The following is a 19,310-nucleotide window of genomic DNA, read 5'->3' as shown; positions in this document are numbered from 1 at the left end:
CCCTTAATGTCCTAAACATGTGCTTATTTTGCTTTATGGTCAATCCAGACCTGGCGCTTACCAATGGTAGGGTTGACATACTCGTTTCAAAACAACAGATTCTTGCCAGGAGGGAAGATCCCAGCATCCTGCTACCCTAGATATATATGAAATGCAACTCTCAATGCTCAAGAGACACAGTCTGGGCTCAGGGCTCCCACGTACAGCCTGCTTGGAATTCCACAACTGAAGACAAGGTGGGATGCAAGCGGACTGAATAAAGCATTCCACCAACCATCTCCCAAGATCAACGGAGAGCAAGCCCTTTAAGTCTGGCCTCTACGTGATCCGGCTGCCTTCGTAACGTCCAGATTAGATGATGGGGAATGCACCTACAAAGGTGGGTGATTATTTAAGGTCTCGGTCTAGACAAAACTTCAGGTCCAGCTGCACCTGGACAGGAGGCTGATACCACTTTCTCCACAAATCTAACCATGGGGGTGGGCAAGGAATCTACTTTGCTGCCATAGCAGCATCTCTGACCAAGCATTTAGCAGCTTTTGACTGGATGCTGCTTTTCTGCCATGCCCTGCTTTGGAATGTTTCTGTAACGGGACTGTTTCAAACAGTTGCTTGCAGGGCACTTTGGCGAACCTTGTTGCTGGAAGACAAGACAGAAATGTGGTTGTTTTTTAATCAACAACATTGCCTGGAGACTCACCAAAGCCCAAGTTGGGGCATCTTCTGGACAAAGCGGGAAAGTTTGGAAAAACCAAAAGCCATTGATGTTAAGGGTCAGTAATTTTTTAAAGGAGCGTTTTAGTGTTTTCAATATGACATTACCTGCCTTGTGGCTTTGAGATGGACAGGTTATAAATCAAATAGTTGTAAAGGATCAAGTAACCACGTCACGTTTGTGAAAATCGAAAATGCCTGTATTCGCAGCTGTATCTCAGTGCTCTTCGCTTATGCATATTTGACATCTCGCTAGGAGGGTGCCGCTGTGGAGCTGTCAGTTCGCAGGGTACCCCCCTCCCCAAATGGTCAGGTGGTATAATATTCCCTGTCATATGATTGCAGCCCCACCTAGTGGCCAAAGGGAACACAAGCGCGGTCCTTCTGGACCAGATCAATCACACCACAGCGTTCTGTTCTCACATTGACCAACCAGATGACTCTATGAGCAGGGCAACTCTCTCATTCCTGATCCCCAACGACTGGTATTCAAAGGCATACTGCCTCCGATTCCGGAGCCTCATCCTTCATCCGTTCCACTAAACTCCTTTTAAAGCCTCCCAAGTTGGCAGCCGTTGCCGCAGTCTGTGAGATTGCTGGCGACGCACATGAAAAGGAGGATGCATCACTTGGGGCGCCCCTGAAGCCAGCTGGACCAGCAAGAATTGGGGGGGGGGGAGTGGCCACTTAGTGACAGCATCAGACTACAGTGTGAAGGTACCTGGGGAGCTCAGCATGTCCTGCTCTGGCCAGTGCCTGGATGAGAGACCAATGAAGGCAATGAATAAACTGAGAATGTGCTTAGCAGAGAATCCCAGCCCACTTTTCCTGAAGGCGTTCCCCCCCCCCTCTTTGTGGGATTGTAGCTCAGTGAGAACATATTTTGTATGAAAAAAAAGAAAAGGGTCCCTGCTCAGCCCTGAAGCTCACTGGATGACCTTGGGAACGGTGCCGTCTCTCAGCCTAATCTACGTCAAAGGGCTGCTGCGGGGATCAAAAACGGAGACGAGCCACGTATTGCTGCCGTCTGTTTCCATGGGAAAAGGTGGGATAGAATAAACAAATAAAATTCAGCCTTGAAACAGGAGAAGGCTGCTGCTGCTGCTGCCCAGCTACCTCCTATCTCCTGCCTCAGCCAGAACCAAGGACTTGTTCTTCTCCTTTCACCATATGAAACTGCTTCTGCCGGATGCCTCTCTCGGTACCAGGCATTGCAGAAACCCACTGTCTTCACATCCATGTTTTTCGGGCCTCCCAAAAGGGCCTCCCCTACGTCTGATTGGGCAAGGCTCTTCCTACGTGCCCGAAGGCTGCCAGCCACTCACAGACGCCCCAGCTAAACCCCACCTCTCACCTCTAAGTCGCTGGCGGTGATCTGATTCAAGTGGATGGAGGGGTGGGAGATGGTGCCCTTCACCTCAAAGTCCCCGCTGCCCATGCGGCTCCAGGTCTGCATGGATTGCAACTTGTTCCCATCGGGCTGCTGCTCAGTGGCCTGGAAAGGAAAGGTGCGGGCAGAGAAGAGAGAGAGAGAGAGAAAGAGACACACACAAAAGTTCAAGTGAGCTAGAGAGAGAGAGATGCGTCTTAGGGCATGCAAGCGACTTGAGAAAAACGTGCCCTGAATTGTGTGAACCTCCATTTGGAATCTGACAACAGCAGCCCCCTGGGTTTATATGAATGGGACGGGGGCCTGGGAGATGGCTCGGCATTCTGCCCAGTGAAAATGCAGCAGGCTCGGCCTCTGCCACTCTAGAGGACGGAGAAGGAAACGTCAGGGAAACCGATTGTGGCTAAATGTTAGGAGAAACTTCCTTAACAGCACAAGCTGTTTGAAAGCAGAAAGACAACTGCCCCAGGAGGTGGGGGGTGGACTCTTCTTCGCTGGGGGTGTTTTTGAGACCAGGTAGCAGATGAGCTAAAGCTGAGCAGTCAGACATCTGCTTAGCATGCAGAAAGTCCCAACTTCTCCCAGTAAGACTGGGAGATACTCCCTGCCTCGAATCCTAGAAAGCACCGCTGCCAGTTAGTGCAGATTAAGACTGAACTAGGCAGGCCAATGGTCTGAGTTGGCATGAGGCAGCTTCCTGTGTTGATCCTGTACGGAGGAGGATGGAATGGAGGTTCTGCGACCGGATGTTGTGCAAGAGCTATGCTGATGAACGGAACAGGCGCACATCTTGCTCAAATGTGCTAGAGAAATACAAGGTGCACTCACATGCTGGCAAGCAGGTCACTCCCTTTCCACTTCTCTCTGCACAGCCTCCGTGTCCTGGTTCCCCCTGCTATCCCCCCGTTATCTTATCCTGGCCTTGCTCCATGAAATCAAGCTGGGCGAGAAAATTCACAAGCACTCACCTTCTTCAAATGCTTTTCCCGCGTGCCTTTTAACTGCAAGAGAGAAGAGAAGACTGTTGGAATTCTGGGCTGCAGTGTCTCTAATTCAGAAGACCCAATAAGGATTTTGAGGGCAAAGGAAGGCCTTTGGGAATGAGGGCAAGCTGGGAGGCTGTCCCATCTCTGAGAGGGAAGGAGCTGCAGCAAGTTACTGGGTGTAAAGAAACAAAGAAAAAAGGTGCGATGGGATGTTCTGGAGGAAGGAGATAGCTCTCCCCTCTGCCCATCCCTCTTAGTGTGGTCAGTGCAGAAGACCAAAACCATAAGCTTGATCAACAACTCAGGAAGGAGGAGTAAAAATGCCCATTTGCGGGGTCCAATGTAAACCACACTTGCAAATGGATAAAGCAGAGTTGACTGTCAGCACCAATCATCAGGTCTGAGAAGCTGCCACCCGATGCCCAGTGACTGATAGGTGGGCAGCCCCATACACCTGCCCCAAAGAGTGTGCTGAGGGCAGGCCAGTTCTTGATCTGGCTCTGGAGCTGAAACACATGCCCCATTCCTGCTCTAATATGCCAGGAGGGAACTGGAACTCCTGGATCTCACTCTCAGTAGGAAGGAATAACAGAGCTCAGCCTCATGTTATGCAATCTCAGGCCTAATTTCAAAAAGCCTCTGCAAGCCATCAGTTCAGATCTCTAGGAACAGCCGTTTGTCCCTCCTCTGGCCCCCACCCCATTGGGTCAAAAGAAAGAAGGGGTGCCAGAAAGAACCTCCCGCCTCGGAGGAAGCTATGGCACAGAATCTCAGCTGCTCTGAGACAAAATGCAAAAAGGGCTATTGCCTTCGCACATTGCTCACAGCCTTCCTAGAAGCAGCTGTCTGCCACTGCGAGGAAACGGGATGCTTGGCCAAAATGGACCATTGGCTGGTGTCTTCTAGTGGGGTGATCCTAGGAGGCGAGGGGTCCTCCGCGTTTAGTGGACTCAGAGACACATTTGGAAATCTGAGGAACAGGCTCCATGATTTAAATCGCCCTTTGACACCTTGCCAATTTAAATCACCTTGATTTGAAATCAACCCATCCCCCGTCAAAGGGGGGGGGGGGAGATCCTGAAAGACATTGTAAAAAAGGGGGCAGGAAGCTAGAGGGGCTTGGTTGGCACTGAAGGAGGGTCTCAGGGGGGTGCTGTGGTGCCCAGAACCACATTGGAGACCCCAGGAGAGGAAGGGAGGACCCTGGGTCCCTGGCCAGCCACGCAACATCCGTCAGACAGAGCGGCAGCCTCTGACCTTTTTCTTGGGCCCTGTGTCTGGGGGTGGCAGCTCCTTCTCCTTCTTCCGCTTGTGGGCCCCGGCCTGAACTGGGCTTTCCTCCGTGGGTGGCGGGGGCAAAGGCGGCGCCGGCGCCAACTTCTTCTTGTTCTGAGCAGGCTCGTCCGTCAGCTTCCACCGGACGCCGTCCTCGCCGTTGTCGGAACGCCGCTTCCCCGTGCCGTCACCCGAGTCCTGCGGGCGCAAGGAGGGCAGAGGGGCAGGGGGAGTTAGCAGGCAGCCACAATTCACCTACGTGCAAGATGGAGCAAGCAGAGGGGGGCAAGCAGCCTGCCAGCCGCTTCCTGCTGCCCGAAGAGAACAGGAGGACGGTGGGACGGGCTTCGGCAAAAGCGAGAGGACTCTCAAGAGCAGCAGGATAGGGGTCACCTACACGGGGCACAGACCCGACAGCAGCAGGATGCGGCCACTCGCAAGACGGCTCAACACACGTGGGGAGTTTTATTTTAAACACGGCACGTTGTCCTTGAGTGTGGACAAACGTAAACATGTTTTCCAGATGGCAGAGAAAGAGCCAGACACTGGTTTTGCTCAGGGACTCCAAAGGAGGATAAAAAAGGAAGGCGGGAAGAATAAGGTTCTTGCATTTCTTGCAGGGAGGATAAAAATCAATGGTTTTTTCATTTTAAAAAATTTTAAAATCTGATTTTTAAAAATTTAAATCGGGTTTTTAAAATGAAGTGCTTTTGGAGGAAAAATCTTTCCAAAGATAGTTTTCTATTTAAATTAATTATAGTCATTTGTTTTAAGTTTTTCATGTGTGCTAAAACTCATTCTAAGTTTTTTTTTAATTGTTTAATCACATCAGTTAACAAACTTGTATATGTATGCTATGTTATTGCTTTAGTTAAATAAATTGTTTAAATTATTATTAAGGAAATGATTATTTTTCTCCTTCCAATAAAGTACAGCAGAAAACATTGTCCAAATATAAACAGTTAACTTATTAAACCTCACAATAATTTCATAATTATCTGTATAAGTGTTTCTAATAATATAACCAAATCAGCAATTTTTGATATAACTGTAAAAAGTACTCTGAAAAATTATTATTCCAAAAACGAAACCTCCATCTGGTTGTAAATATTAAGATTATACCAGCAAGAATGAGTCTTTCTGTAAGAAAATGATTTAAATCAAGTCTTACTGACAAGTGATTTAAATCAAATCCACCCTGATTTCTTGAAATCTTTTTGTGCTGAGGCACTCGCAGGAAAGAACTGGTGGAAGGCAGGCAGGGGAGACATCACCACTGTCACACATAGATTCTCCCCTCAAAGCATGGCAGCCTTTTCAAAACGTTGCTCCTCATGGGCAGTTTCCAAAATGGGAAATGTGCCCTTTTATATTTATCATCAGCAGAACGTCAACCACAACATTCCTTTGCCTCCTGGAGGTACACAGTTGGCTGGGACATGTAGGGAGTGTCAATTTAGAGGACCAAACTAAATTTCAGTGAGGGGTCTTAATACATTTCTGAGCGTGAGGAATTCAAATCTGCTATTTATTTTTGTGACTGGATAACATTTAGCTTGGCAAGTCTATGTTTGGTGAAGAAGCATATAAGTTGTTTCTGAGAATCAAATAATTTCAATTTTATCTTCTGAATGTGTCAGCTAATGCTAAATAAAAATAAATAAATAATAATAATAATAATAATAATAGTATTTATATACAACACTAATATATAAAACATTAATATATAATACATTTACAGTATATGATTTCTATGTCATTTACACACAATTTAGTTTTGTTTGGTAAGTAAAATAAATATTACCATATTTACGCAAATCTAACGTGCCATCGAATCTAATGCACACCTCAATTTTCAAAACCCTGGAGCCAAAAAAGTATTTGCTGGCGAATGTAAATGCGCCATCAAATCTAATGCACGCCCTAATTTTCACGACGCAATTTGAGTAAATACGGTAATTAAACCAGAATAACTTTTGAATTCCCAAGTCACGTTGCGACTTTTTAGCACCCCTCATTTTTGGAATTTGGAAGCTGAAAAAATAAAACTTGCTCCGAATTGGGACAGGGCCTTGCTGTACGTAACTTCCTCCTCAGGAGGTTTGAGTGGATCTCTCCACTTGAAGCTTCAGGCAACCTGTTAGGACCCCATTTTGGGGGAACGCCATTTTATAAATACATATCTAGATACACAAGACCCTGGTTGGGGAGGAGAGACCCGGTTGCATACAGGTGACGATTCACTGGGGAGAAATCTGAGGGCCCAGTGGTTCAGCACCCCCTTTGCCTCATGAGGTCTGGAAGCATGACTCTACCAAGGCAACAAGCAGCTCCGCTCTCTTTGAGGATGGTGGGCCAGGAGGCCTCGCAAAGAGTTTATTTCCACATGACAACAGGAAATACTGAGCAGGAGCGGATTAGCTGAGGAACGGGCATGCAGAATTTCAGGCCGCGTATTCCCTGCGCTCAGGGCCCCACAACCATCCATCACTCCCCACAGCGCTGGGTGGGAAGGGGCGAGGGAAAAGCACAGAACCAGGGAGCCTAACCTGGATGTGGAAGCAGCTAATTCGGGCAAGGAGCCCAAAGGGCAAAATCAAAGGATACACACACAAACCTGGCTCCATTACGCCCACCCTCCCCAGCACATACACACAGAGCCTCCCAAAGCAAGACTGGCCTGGCAGGGCACGGATGGCCGCCCAGCCCACACTGGGCTGGCCGTGCAAAGGTCTTCCATGTACCTGAAGGAGCATCTCCACCCCCATCGTTCTGCCCGGACGCTGAGGTCCAGCGCCGAGGGCCTTCTGGCGGTTCCCTCATTGCGAGAAGCAAAGCTACAGGGAACCAGGCAGAGGGCCTTCTCGGTAGTGGCGCCCTCCCTGTGGAACGCCCTTCCAGCAGATGTCAAATCGATAAATAACTACCTGATATTCAGAAGACATCTTAAGGCAGCCCTGTTCAGGGAAGTTTTTAATCTGTGATATTTTACTGTATCTTTGGTTTCTATGGAAGCCGCCCAGAGTGGCTGGGGAAACCCAGCCAGATGGGCGGGGTACAAATAATAAATTTATTATTATTATTATTATTATTATTATTATTATTATTATTATTATTATTCCATTGCCCCCACCGCACTGCCCAGCAGACCCATTGACGTACTTTCATCGATTTGCCTTCTCTCTTGCACTTGGGGCATTCCCAACAGTTTGGAATCTCGTTGTTGATGACCCCTTCGGCTTTCCCCATCTGCAAAAGAGAAAAAGGGGTGACAGCATCTGTTAGGCCCCAAGGTGGGGTTGTTGCTGTTGTTGTTTGCAAGGGCCAGTTTCTCTCTCTCTCTCTCTCTCTCTCTCTCTCTCTCTCTCGTTCACTCCCTCACCTTCAAGCAGCCCGGATGCACAATCTCGTTGCAAATGGTGCACTCCATGAGCGACAGGTTGAACTTCTCCTCTTCGCCCTCCACTGTGTCCTCTTTCCCGGCCTCCCCACACACCAGGCACACGGCCGTGTGAGGTAGAACTGGCTGCAACGAGAGAGGGGTGGGAAGTGAGGGGCAGGGGTGGAGGGTCGGGGGCAGGGATGGGGGTTCACTCATGTGAGGCTCCTTCCCACCCCGCAGAAACAGGTTATAACGAGGAACTGCGGGAAAAGTCAACAAATCGACAGTACATTAGATGCGTGCAGCGGCTCTCCCATGCAGCTAACCAAGATGTCTGAAGAAACATATTTCCCAATCCGGTGAGCCACTGCTCGTGGGAACGCACTGCATTTTTTCGCCGCTGAATGCAACGCCCGGCTCTAAACTTTGCATCAGAAGTATTGGTTAAAACGCGTTCTATGCGAACTGGGGTAGCTCAGTTCATAGAGCATGAGGCTCTTAGTCTCAGGGTTGCAGATTCGAGACTCACGTTGGGTAAAAGGCTCCTACTTTGCCTCAAAGGCTCCCTCGTGGTCCCTTCCAACCCGGCAATTCTATGATTCTATAATTCTTTCACAAGGAACACACACCCCACACGCATACACAGAGTGCTCGGTTCCTGAGCTTTCATAAGAGGGGCAATCACTGATGTAAGACTTTGAAACACAAGACAAGCCACTCTACAGATATTTCAGGAAAACAACAGCACTCAGCAATTGCTATGGGACCTTCTAAGAGACTGGGGGGAAATGATCGGGTGGGAGGCTCCTAGAATAACTGCGGCTTGCAGGATCTAAACAGATCAAAGATTACTTTTGCTTCAAATCAAACAAGTCTCCTGCAGCCTATAGAAAGCAGTTCCAAAACATGCGAAAAAAGAAAAGAAACCCAAATCATGTGATAAACTCCGGGCTGCACAATTCCAGGATTGGGAGACGGAGGCATCTTTGAATGCTCACATATACAAACAACATATTCCATCCCTGCAAGCAAAAGCCGGCTTGCAAGAAGAACCTGCAGCTCTTCTGCCTGACATGGCAGCTGTTTAAATGCAGAGAGTTCCTTTGCAAAGTTCCTCACTCGCTCACATGATGTGATCTGGTTTTACATGCAATGCTCAGCAGGTTCCAACATGCAGTAAAATAGCTCGAGGGACAGTGCTGACACATCAGAGAGCATGTGAGGCAAACTGAATATGTGAAAGCCCTCCCATGTAGAAATAATTAATAATAATAATAATAATAATAATAATAATACAACAAATCCTGCATGCAGAAGGTAGTAAGTCAGCATGTCAGGCAGGACACTTTCACTTTTCAAGTCTCCCTTCCTAACATACTAGCTTTCTATATGTAGGGAGGAGTGTGGTCTTGCACAGACGGAGATATATTTGTAAACATGGAGAATTCCCCCATGCCAAGCCCTCCACCTGCATCCTGAATTATTAAACCCCGGTTAGAACTGTACCCCACACTTTTTTTCTACACGTCTGACATATCTGAGAGTCACACGCAAAGTCACACGCAGAGACAGGAACATGCGGCAAGAATGAGGACTTTGAAAAGAGATGCGGCCGGCATTTTTAATGACCTGCCTCAACCCTTGAGAGAACCAGGAGCGCATGAGAGTTTATGAAGACTCCCGCAATGCAGGCTTGACGGCATTTACCTTCACAATCCTAAGGACCAGAAACTTATGCCGCATTTAAAATCACGTTCAAATTTTCTTAGCTAATTTAAAATCACAGCACATCTCAAGCAATTAACCCAGAAATCACTTGTCATGTTTCTTTCATGGGTAGGCAAGTTAGAAAATGGACATAATTGGAAACACAGTTCATATTCCACATTGGATGGTTGGCGATGAAAGGTATGGTCTTTGGCTCTTTTAGAGAAATTGACACAACAAAAGAGACATTGAGGAATCATCTAAGAGCAGTGATGACCAAACTTGGCCCTCCAGGTGTTTTGGGACTACAATTCCCATCATCCCTGACCACTGGTCCTGTTAGCTAGGGATGATGGGAGTTGTAGGTCCAAAAACACCAGGAAGGCCAAGTGTGGCCATCACTGATCTAAGAAGATACCTTTACTGAACTTTAGTGTCCTCTCCTATAAGTTAACAGAGGTGACTCTGGACTCTCATAAGGCATGGCAGTCCAGTTCATTTTGGAGCGAATAGTGAATGCTGCTTTGAATGCCGCTATTGGATAGTCAGTGCCTTACCACTTTGCCGTTGGGCATATTAGTTTTTCCGTGAAAACTTTAATGAAACCAATGGGGGGTTTTTTTTGCACCTCCGTTACCAATCTGCGCCAAACTGCCCCTCTATTTGCCACGGTGGAGTCGGAGGACCAGCAGCCCCAAACCCTGGACAGAAACCCACCCTGCAAACCACCCTCCCTCCCACTTCCCCACTCACCGCCGTGCACTGCCGCTGGAGGCAGGACTGCTTCATGCGCCCTGGCCCCCCGAACTTCTTCATGTCCTTGCAGAAGTGGCACTCCCCACACTCCGACCGCAGGCAAGCTTTGCACTTCCGGCACCGCGTCCGCCGCCGGCGAGCTCCAGCCCCCGCCCCTTTGCTGGACGACATTGGCTACGTCCCGCTTCAGCTACTCTCTGGGCTGCAAGGGGAGAGAAAGAGAGAGAGAGGTGCGCAAGTGATGAGCGAGCCACCGCTTTCCAAGGCGGGCAGGCAGGTGGGCAAGGAAAGTGGCAGCCGCCGAGGTGAATGAAGAGGAGAGAGGCAAACTGAAACGCAAAAACAAGTGAACCGAGATCCTGGCATAATCGTCAAGGGGAGGAAACTGTTAAACATGCAATGCGCTGGAAGAAGAAACTGGAGCGGTGGAAACCCTTTGCTCACAGGCCTAGCTAAGACTGCCAAGATTTCCAATGCGGCCTGCAAGGTCATGATGGATGCACCAAGGCCACCTGCCCTACATCTGATGTCATGTAAGGGCCAAGCAAAGATGTGGCTCAGATGAAAAGGAGGGTGCAGACAAAGCTGATCAGCCCTGCGCAACAGGGCAGATGCAGAGAGCAGACGTCCCCATCATCAAGGCATCATGGAATGAACAGTTCAGGTCAAGAAATATTGCACCCATTCAAAGTGAAATTGGGGAAACCCACTACATCAGGACGCCTTGGTGTCCCTCCCAGCTTTGGGAAGGGTGAAGGGACAAGGGGTCCAGCGTCAATATGCACCTGCAGTTTGGCAGATTCAGGGAACTTGGGGTCTGCAGTAGGCCCACAACTCTAAGCCTGTGAAGAACCTTAGTGCCCCACAGAGGGTGGAACAGCAAAGCAGTGCATCCCATCGCCATCTAGGCTAGGACAGGTCACGCGACAAACCCGGACGTCTTGCAGAACTTTTCAGTCAGGCCTGGTTCTTTGCTGCGAGCACTCAAGAGCCTCATTTTGCAGCTCTCATTTTGCCACAGACTGCATTGCTCAACTTCACCTACAGCAGCTCATTCCGTGCTATCGCTCTGTGTGTGTGTGTGTGTGTGTGTGTGTGTGCGCGCGCACACACACACACACACACAGGATTTTCATTCTTCTCCAAGATCAGGGAAATGCTCCGGACACGCGACAGAGAGCTCTTGACATGCTTCTTGTTATAAACAGGAAGCCTGTGTATATGGCGATGGCTTTAGATTTTGTCCGAAACAGAACTGGGAGGGGAGGAACACTTCACACCCTTTAGGAGCAAACCACTTTACTGGAGCAGGGAGAAAAATGTATATGTGATTGCAGGCCCCAACTGCCACAAAAACTAATTTTCTAAAAATGTTCTCCTGTTGAACAAACTACACATATACACAGACATAACACCCTACAGCTCTCTCAGAAACATCGCACAGCAGAGTAAGGAACCAAGAGAGATTACAATATCAGCACCAAGAATGCAGAGCAAATCAGCCTTTGCTGAATATAACCGCACAGCAAAGTTCAGAAACAGAAGTTTTAAAAAGAGAAAATAAACTCATTGGCGATTTTAGAACCTCTGCTTCCCAGCATCTGAAAAGTCTTAAATCTTCTACCATCCTGTCCAAACTTAATAAAACCCAATATTGATAGTTGCAAAACTACGACTAGGATCCAAAAACAAACAAAGCCAACAAGCCCGATCCTTCTCACACAATTAATTCTACGTGCTTAAAAGGGCTTTGGGACACCTGCATTTCCGGACCAAGCTCCCAATCCCACAGAGGAGCCACTTTTGAATCCTCTTTATCTTTCTTTCCAAAGCAGCTGGTGTTATGGGATGAGGTTTGCTGTTTCTGTCTGTTTGCACCCTGATCTATATGAAAAAATACAGAAAGGAAGCTAGGGCTCTAGTTTCTTTATTTCCTTCCCTGGGTTACTTGTTCCAAGACATGATCTTCAGGTACATGAAGCAGCAACCTTGCTAACACTAAGCAGACTGTGCAGCAACACCTTTTTATAAGCTGTCTTCAGGTCCATCGTGGGAGAAATGCAGGATATATGGGGAGTAAATTTAAGCGATAAAAGGGGTCCCCATCCAACAGAGACTCTTCTGGTTTGCCTCAGCCTCCGGAGAGTTCTCAAGGAAAACAAACTTCCCTCCCCTGTAGCAGTTATCACACAAAAATGGGTTAGGAGTCAAAATATCAGAAACCCACAACAATGTTTGGAAGGGGGAAATATCAAGGAGGGAGGGCAAAAATTGCAAGAAGAAACCTTGAGCATATTTGTGCTCCAAAACAAAAAGGTTCAGCACCAAAGCTTCCATTTTCATCCCCAATAAAAACTGAGCTGCATGGCAGCCTGAGTAAATGACGCAAAATTGAGAAGTTTCCCCCCTTTCCACATTATTTATTCTGTTTATGCTTATGACAGAGAGCAAATATTTCCCTAAGATTTTCTCTCTACCCCTCCACCCCATCACTGAAAATCCAGCACAGCTCCTTCATCCCCACTGAGCCGCAATCTTTCAAACCTAGAAACACGGTCCTGATGCTGACTGCACTGTCTAAACGTCAACTTTTGCACATGCCCAATACAATCACAGAATACGCATGGGTCTGAATGCAATTATACAGCAATAGCCAATAAAGAAGAACAAATCTAAGAACCTTTGCAGTGGGTTTTTTTGTGTTATTGAAGGAAAAGCGCCCAATTAATTATTTTTTTACAGCGGTTGGAGGGTCCATTTTTTAAAAAGGGTAACTCTTCTGAAATACTTGGAAAAATGTAGTTGTCCCCAGCTGATAAAATCTACTTAGTCTTATTCTGTCGGCAGAGGAGTAAGGGGCATCCAAGGAAATGCCTTGCTGATCGAGCTACTGCAATGGTAAGAAAGATGGACTCAGATCCTACCTCTGTCAGAGATTCATCATATATCCTTTGACGCATCACTTCGGCTCAACCACGGGCCTCTCTCTCTCTAAAATAAGGGCAACACTGAACCACCTCACAAGGAAGTTGCAAGAGTGCTGAGAAACAGAGAACCCTGTACAGGTTACAAGCCCAATATTAATGACAAAGCTGTAGCGGAATAAAAAGAAGCTGGATTCTAATAATGCGGCAGCTCAATGGGGACCTTTTAGGATAAATCAAGGGATGGACTTCACTGCTCTCACTCTTCTGCCTGCTTACACCAAAGTCACAAAAGACACTGCGATTTATAGCTGCTTTAGTTACAGGTGCCCATGGTGCTGGGATGCAGGTTCTTACCCAACTACTGTTTTATAGAAGGGGCTGAAAGAAAACAGGTGAGTTCCCCCTCCTAAAGAGACAGGGAGATCAGCAAATGGGAAGGACAGCAGAAGCACCCTAGCTATGGGCAGCACCTTTAAAAAAAAGAAAAAGAAAGAGCGCTTCTCTGTGTTGCTTGTTAACATGCGGCTGCCAAGGTTGCACTGCTTTAATGCAGTTTACGACAAGGAAGGGGGTCCTGTGGCCCTCCAGATGCTGCTGGACTACAACTCCCATCATCCCTGGCCATTGGCCATGTTGGTATCCAACAACATCTGGAAGGCCATAGGTTGCCCACCTCTGGTTTAGAATGAGGCATTTGCAGGTTTCATGTCGCTATCCTGAAAGGTGAACCTTCACGAGGAAATACTGCAGGCAGGGCATGAAAAATATTTCATGCTTCTAGAAGCCAGTATCTGGTTTAGAAAAAAAAGAGAAAAGAAGGAAACGCCAACAAGTCACTGATTGCGGGTGGAGGAGCAAGTCAAATTCCTGGGAACCAACATGGTATCTCAAAAGAAATTTCCCAGTCTGGAGGCCTGCTTGCCAAGCTGGCGGCTCAGATGTGGAATTGATACAAGGGCATAGGATATTTGAGTTCTACCTTCATAAAACAAAGGGAAGAACTACTGTGATGTACAAGGAGCTGCTTATCAATATGGATTGGAAGTGGATTTGGGGGGGGGTAGGATACAGAGAAGGGACGCGGGTGGCGCTGTGGGTAAAAGCCTCAGCGCCTAGGACTTGCCAATCGAAAGGTCGGCGGTTTGAATCCCCGCGGTGGAGTGCGCTCCCGTCGCTCGGTCCCAGCGCCTGCCAACCTAGCAGTTCGAAAGCACTCCCGGGTGCAAGTAGATAAATAGGGACCGCTTACTAGCGGGAAGTTAAAAGGCGTTCCGTGTGCTGCGCTGGCTCGCCAGATGCAGCTTTTCACGCTGGCCATGTGACCCGGAAGTGTCTGCGGACAGCGCTGGCTCCCGGCCTATAGAGTGAGACAACCCTAGAGTCTGTCAAGACTGGCCCGTACGGGCAGGGGTACCTTTACCTTTACTAGGATACAGAGAAGGAGAGAAATCGCACAGTAATAAACAGAAAATGAAAGCAAGGCTGTAGAAAGCTTTTCTATGGGTAGCACTTCCCAAAACATTATTAGTCCCACTGAAATAAAACTACATGCCTAATCTAAGAGCAACCATTTTCACAGGGCCTTTCTTGAAGCAGGGAGAGATGGAACAGGGGAAAGATGGCAAAGGATGAGGATATTGGCTAGAGGAGATGGGAAACTCAGAGAACAGATTTCATATCAGAAGCAGAAAGGGAAACCCAAAAAGGAAAGGGCTACATTTGCATCATTAGCAACTGTTGCAGATGGCAATCGTTAATATAACACCATCAACAGGTACATGGCACAGTAATGCAACCAAAAAAAAGCAGGTCCCTGACCTGAGGTGCTTGCAACTGAAGAACCAAACTCAGAGACCCCATTGTCTCCTCCACCATCACTACTTAGATCCCAAAGCCTATGAGAAAAGTTTTAAAAACCACAAAACCACAGCTGGTTCAGATATACTTCTCTGCTCTTTCTACATAATGTCCAGTTGAACTTCCCTTGCGCCATGACGTCACCACATCCCTCCATTGGCAGTGAATGATGTGACAGAGCCACTGAGTTGTTAGAGCAGAGGCAAGTTCTTCCAGGCATTACACAGAGGAGGGGGAAGGGAAGCAGAACTGGTGTTTTCTGAGCAAGTGCTGTTTTGCGAGGAACGTCCAATTTTGCCCTAAATTCTCACGGCGGGGAGAAGGAAAGGAAACAGGGGACAAATACAATCAAAGGGAGTTAACACGTATTTCGGGGAGAGGATCTGTCCCAGTTGGGGAGCAAGGTCTAAAGCATCAAACCAAAAGATTCAAGGAGGAATTAGAGAAGAGAAAGTGGTGGCACCACACTGAATGACCTCTGCCTGCAATGAACTTACTGTTTAGACAGCAGAACAATTCAGTTCCCCAAACTGGAGGGGGAGGGACAGACCTGGGCATGCCCATAACCTTTTGATGTTCTTTACTGCAAAACACCATCACTTCATCTTTTGATAGATATATATTTTGTAAATTAGGGCGGGGGGATGCTATTAGGGATGAGCTGGTAAAGGGGGAGGAACAGGTTAGGTGGCAGAAGGCCTCGGTGAACCTGAATTAAGCCACTTGATCTTGCTGCGCTCTCTCCCCCCCCCCCTTCACACATACCACAGTGCCCCCCTTGCAAAATGGTCACCAAACACATCCCACAAGCAGCACCCCCGACTTCCTAAGGCCGCCCGCCCGCCAGCCGCCCCCTCGCATGTGGGATCAGGTGGGAGGCAGGCAGGCAGTCGAGAGGGCCGTGGTGTCTATGGGAACTTGGCTGCGATACCTCATCACGCCCCAGCATGGCCTCAGAGCTGACAGGCCCGGTCCTGGCAAGGGATCCCGAACACCTCAGCCCGGCCCTGCACGGTGCCGGCTGCTGGCTCCCCTCGGCTCCTCTCCGCCATCTGCAACCTGCTTGACACATCTCCGCTCTCGCCGCCCCTTTAAAAGCCTCTAAGTCCAGGCAGCTCTCGGGGGCGAGCCTCCTCCGGCAGATCCCTCCGGATCCCGCAGCTCCTCGAGGCGGGAGAGCGGAGCCATCCCGGATCCAGGGCCCCCTGAAATCGGCAGACACGGCCCATCCCCTCCTCTCCTCCGCTTCCCTTCCCCTCCCCTCCCTCCCCCAGGGCTTAAAACATGAGAAACACAGAGAGAGAGAGAGAGGGAGGCAGGAGCGCTTTACGGCCGGCAATTCCTTCCCCTGGAAATCGGAGAGGAGAAACTTTGGTTCCACGCTTGCCCCCGCGCACACACATCCACACACACAGGCGCAGGACACGCGCGCGCGCCCCGGAGCCACTCCGCTCCTCTCCTCCGCTTCCCCCTGGTGCCCGTCAGATGCTGCTGCCCACCCAGGAGAGGAACCCCTCTTCCCAGTTAAAAAAAACGCAACCCGGCCAAAAAAAAGGATGCACCCCGGTATCCGCTCGCTCGCACGCCTGCTTTCCTTTTGGGTACAAAAAAATAAATAAATAGCGACGCCCCCGCCCCCACTCAAAACAATCCAGCCCAAGGTGACAGCACGTAAGGGTGGGAAAGAGGGAGAATGCCCAAGAAAACAAAAACAACAAAGGAGATCCCGAAAGGAATGGGGAAACTGAGGAAAGCACAATAGTGTACCTTGCATTTGAGGGGGGGCCGGGGGAGGGGGAGGCTTAGAAGCTCCAGATCCCACCTCCGACAGATACATTCATGCAACCCGCCTGGTAGCTTAACAGCACTCTCCCCCCCCCCCAATCCTCCTTCCCTGCATATGAGTTGTTGTGATGTTTTCACATGCTGTGTGCGTTCACACGACCTGCCCTGCATATACAGCTAATTTGGGGGGAAAGGGGTTATTTTGCAAAGCGACTGGGGGTCCTCCTCAAAAGCATCACGTTGGAGGTCGGAGAGGGAGAGCGAATAAATTTTGAATGGGGAGGGGGGAGGGAGAAAGTGTTGGCTTCTGGAAAAAAGGGACAAGGGTCTCTATTCCTTGAAAAGCATTCTTTCGCAAAGCCAAGAGAGATGGGGGGCGGCGGAGGGACTTACCTTTGGGAAGCGCATCCAGGCACCAAAGATTCTTCCTCATCCATCAGCAGCCTCCGAAAGAGAAAAGATGCTGTACGTCTTACAATCGCTACACACACCACACACACACACACATATATCTACACAAACACTCACATATCACAGACAGGCACCAGCCAAATGTGCCTTAGGATGGGAGGAGATTGGAGATGGGGAGCAGCCCCCCCTTTAAAATCCATGAAGGGTTTGGGAGCGGGGAGCGAAGGAGAGATGGGCTACTCACCTGCTGTGTGGCCATGGGGCGGATGGCGATTCTGATGCTGGGTTTGTTGTCATGGTGGGCAGTGGAGGGGGGGAGAGAGAAGAGATCCAGCCAGTTGTTGAAGGATTTGTGTGTGCGTGCGTCTCTCCCTCAGTCCCCCCCACAAAAATAGGGGGGTGGAGAAGAGTCTGAGGGGCGGGTCGATCTCCCCAAAGAGGCGATTACAGATTCATAGCAGCAGTTCCCCCCAGTCCTCTCACCCCCTCTCTCCTATTCTACCCTCCACGGTTTCCTTCCTTGCCCTTGGGAGAAAACAAGGGGGTGATGTGTGAGGAGGCTTCCCTTCCCCCGAACATCTAAAAAATAACAAGGAAAGCTCCCGCTGTAGCACACATCTACTCAGGGACCCCCTGCACCCCTAATTTTGGATGGAGCCTTGGGCATTGCCTATGCGCGGTGCAACCTCCAGTAACCCCCCCCTCCAACCCTCCTTGCTTCCTCCTGACTCCTCCTCCTCTTCTGCCCACCACTGAGATTTTCCTTAGTTGCCAGAACACCCACCCTCCCCTTTTCAAATGTAGGCAGACCACTCCCCTCTCTAAGCCCACTCCCCACTCCTTGGGCTTACTGGAGGTGGGAGAAGAGGAGGAGGAGGAGAAGGGGGACTTGCCCCTTGGCTTGTTACTCCAACAACATCTCCATGCACTTTGGAGAGCAGGGGGTGGGGGCTAGGTGAAAGCTGTCCCCAAATGTTATTTAAGATGATGATGATGATCAGCCTTTCCCTTTAAATCAGGGACATAGCTCTGGCCTCACTCTCACACACAGAGCCCAGATGGAAAAGGCCGAGTGCCTGCCTTGGCGATCTCTCAGCTTTCTGCCCCCCTCCGAAGCAATGAAAGGGTGGGGGTTGTTAACCTTGCAAAACCCTTGCTCCTGCAACGGGGTGGGGCCCTCTAGGCGCTCCCCACTGCCAGCCCCCCCCGCCCTGCAATCCAAGGGGGGAGTGGGAACCTGGTGCCCCCCACCCCACCCTTTTCCTCAAGGGGGCTCTGCGCTGCCCAGCTGTCCCTCCCCCCACATAAGGGAGGGCCTTTAAACCCACCCACCCCCCTCCAAAGGGGCAGGTCGGGGAGTGGGGTTCAGTCGCCCCCACAGCTCCTCGGAAGGGACAGAGCTAGGCCCCACGGTGCTGGTGGAGCCTCCTCCTCCTCCTCCCCCAGCCTCTCTCATCCTCTCCTCTTCCTCCTTCCCTTTCACATTCACTCACTCACACATACTGATACACACACCTCACTCAACGCATAACACACACACACAAAACCGTCATGGCGGTCTCGGGAAGGCCAAAAGGGAACACTCGCCGCGCGGGAGATCATGGGAGAAGTAGTTTTCTCCGCCACCTCAGACGCATCCGCCTCTATGGGCACCTGGGGGAAGTTTGGACTACAATGGGGATGGCGGCCAATGCCTCCGCGCAATGGCGAGTGGGGATTGTAGTTTTATTTCCCGCCTCTACGCCTTGGGTCCGTTGGTCGCTATAGCCCCCTAAGAGGTGTTTGGACTACAGCTAAGATGGCAGCTTGCGGCGGCTGCGTCCCCAATGCCTCATGGGAACGGTAGTTTTGCTCACTCATCGGATCAGGCCTGTGTAAGCCAAGTTCTCCGAGAGGTGTTTGGACTCCATTTAAGATGGCCGCTGAGGCGAAAGGCATCATGGGAATGTAGTTCTATCCTCCAGGCCCGTGTCTGGGTATTTCTCAGTGCCTTTATCGTTTGCCTCTAAGTCCTCAAGGAGAATGCCTGGACTACAACTAATATGGCGGAATAGGAGGGGAGGGGCATACTGCCGAACGGAATTGCGGGAGATGGTGTTATATAGCTCAAAGCTAATTGA

The 19,310-nt window shown here is 49.5% G+C and overlaps 1 protein-coding gene across 5 annotated transcripts in view; it reads right to left on the bottom strand.

The window, feature by feature from the left end:
- FBXL19 (F-box and leucine rich repeat protein 19) overlaps nucleotides 1-18,815 on the bottom strand; it is a 34,611-nt gene extending 15,796 nt beyond the window's left edge. The window contains exons 1-8 of one of the 5 annotated variants that reach the window (XM_077917934.1): nucleotides 17,435-18,815; nucleotides 17,173-17,223; nucleotides 10,208-10,412; nucleotides 7,748-7,972; nucleotides 7,528-7,614; nucleotides 4,348-4,563; nucleotides 3,073-3,105; nucleotides 2,069-2,209 (exon numbers count right to left, since the gene is read on the bottom strand). In XM_077917934.1, coding sequence (XP_077774060.1) covers nucleotides 2,069-2,209; nucleotides 3,073-3,105; nucleotides 4,348-4,563; nucleotides 7,528-7,614; nucleotides 7,748-7,972; nucleotides 10,208-10,381 — 876 coding nt within the window. In that variant the 5' untranslated portion in view covers nucleotides 10,382-10,412; nucleotides 17,173-17,223; nucleotides 17,435-18,815. Of the gene's footprint in view, nucleotides 1-2,068; nucleotides 2,210-3,072; nucleotides 3,106-4,347; nucleotides 4,564-7,527; nucleotides 7,615-7,747; nucleotides 8,008-10,207; nucleotides 10,413-15,925; nucleotides 16,254-17,172; nucleotides 17,224-17,434 lie in introns of those variants that run through there. The other 4 variants (XM_028704142.2, XM_077917936.1, XM_077917935.1 and 1 more) reach the window with 4 other exon arrangements.
- Nucleotides 18,816-19,310: the final 495 nt, after the last annotated feature.

This window comes from Podarcis muralis, chromosome 13 (genome assembly GCF_964188315.1).
Source record: "Podarcis muralis chromosome 13, rPodMur119.hap1.1, whole genome shotgun sequence".
In the NCBI taxonomy this organism is placed as follows: Eukaryota; Metazoa; Chordata; class Lepidosauria; order Squamata; family Lacertidae; genus Podarcis; species Podarcis muralis.
This window is presented reverse-complemented; position numbering and strand designations above follow the sequence as displayed.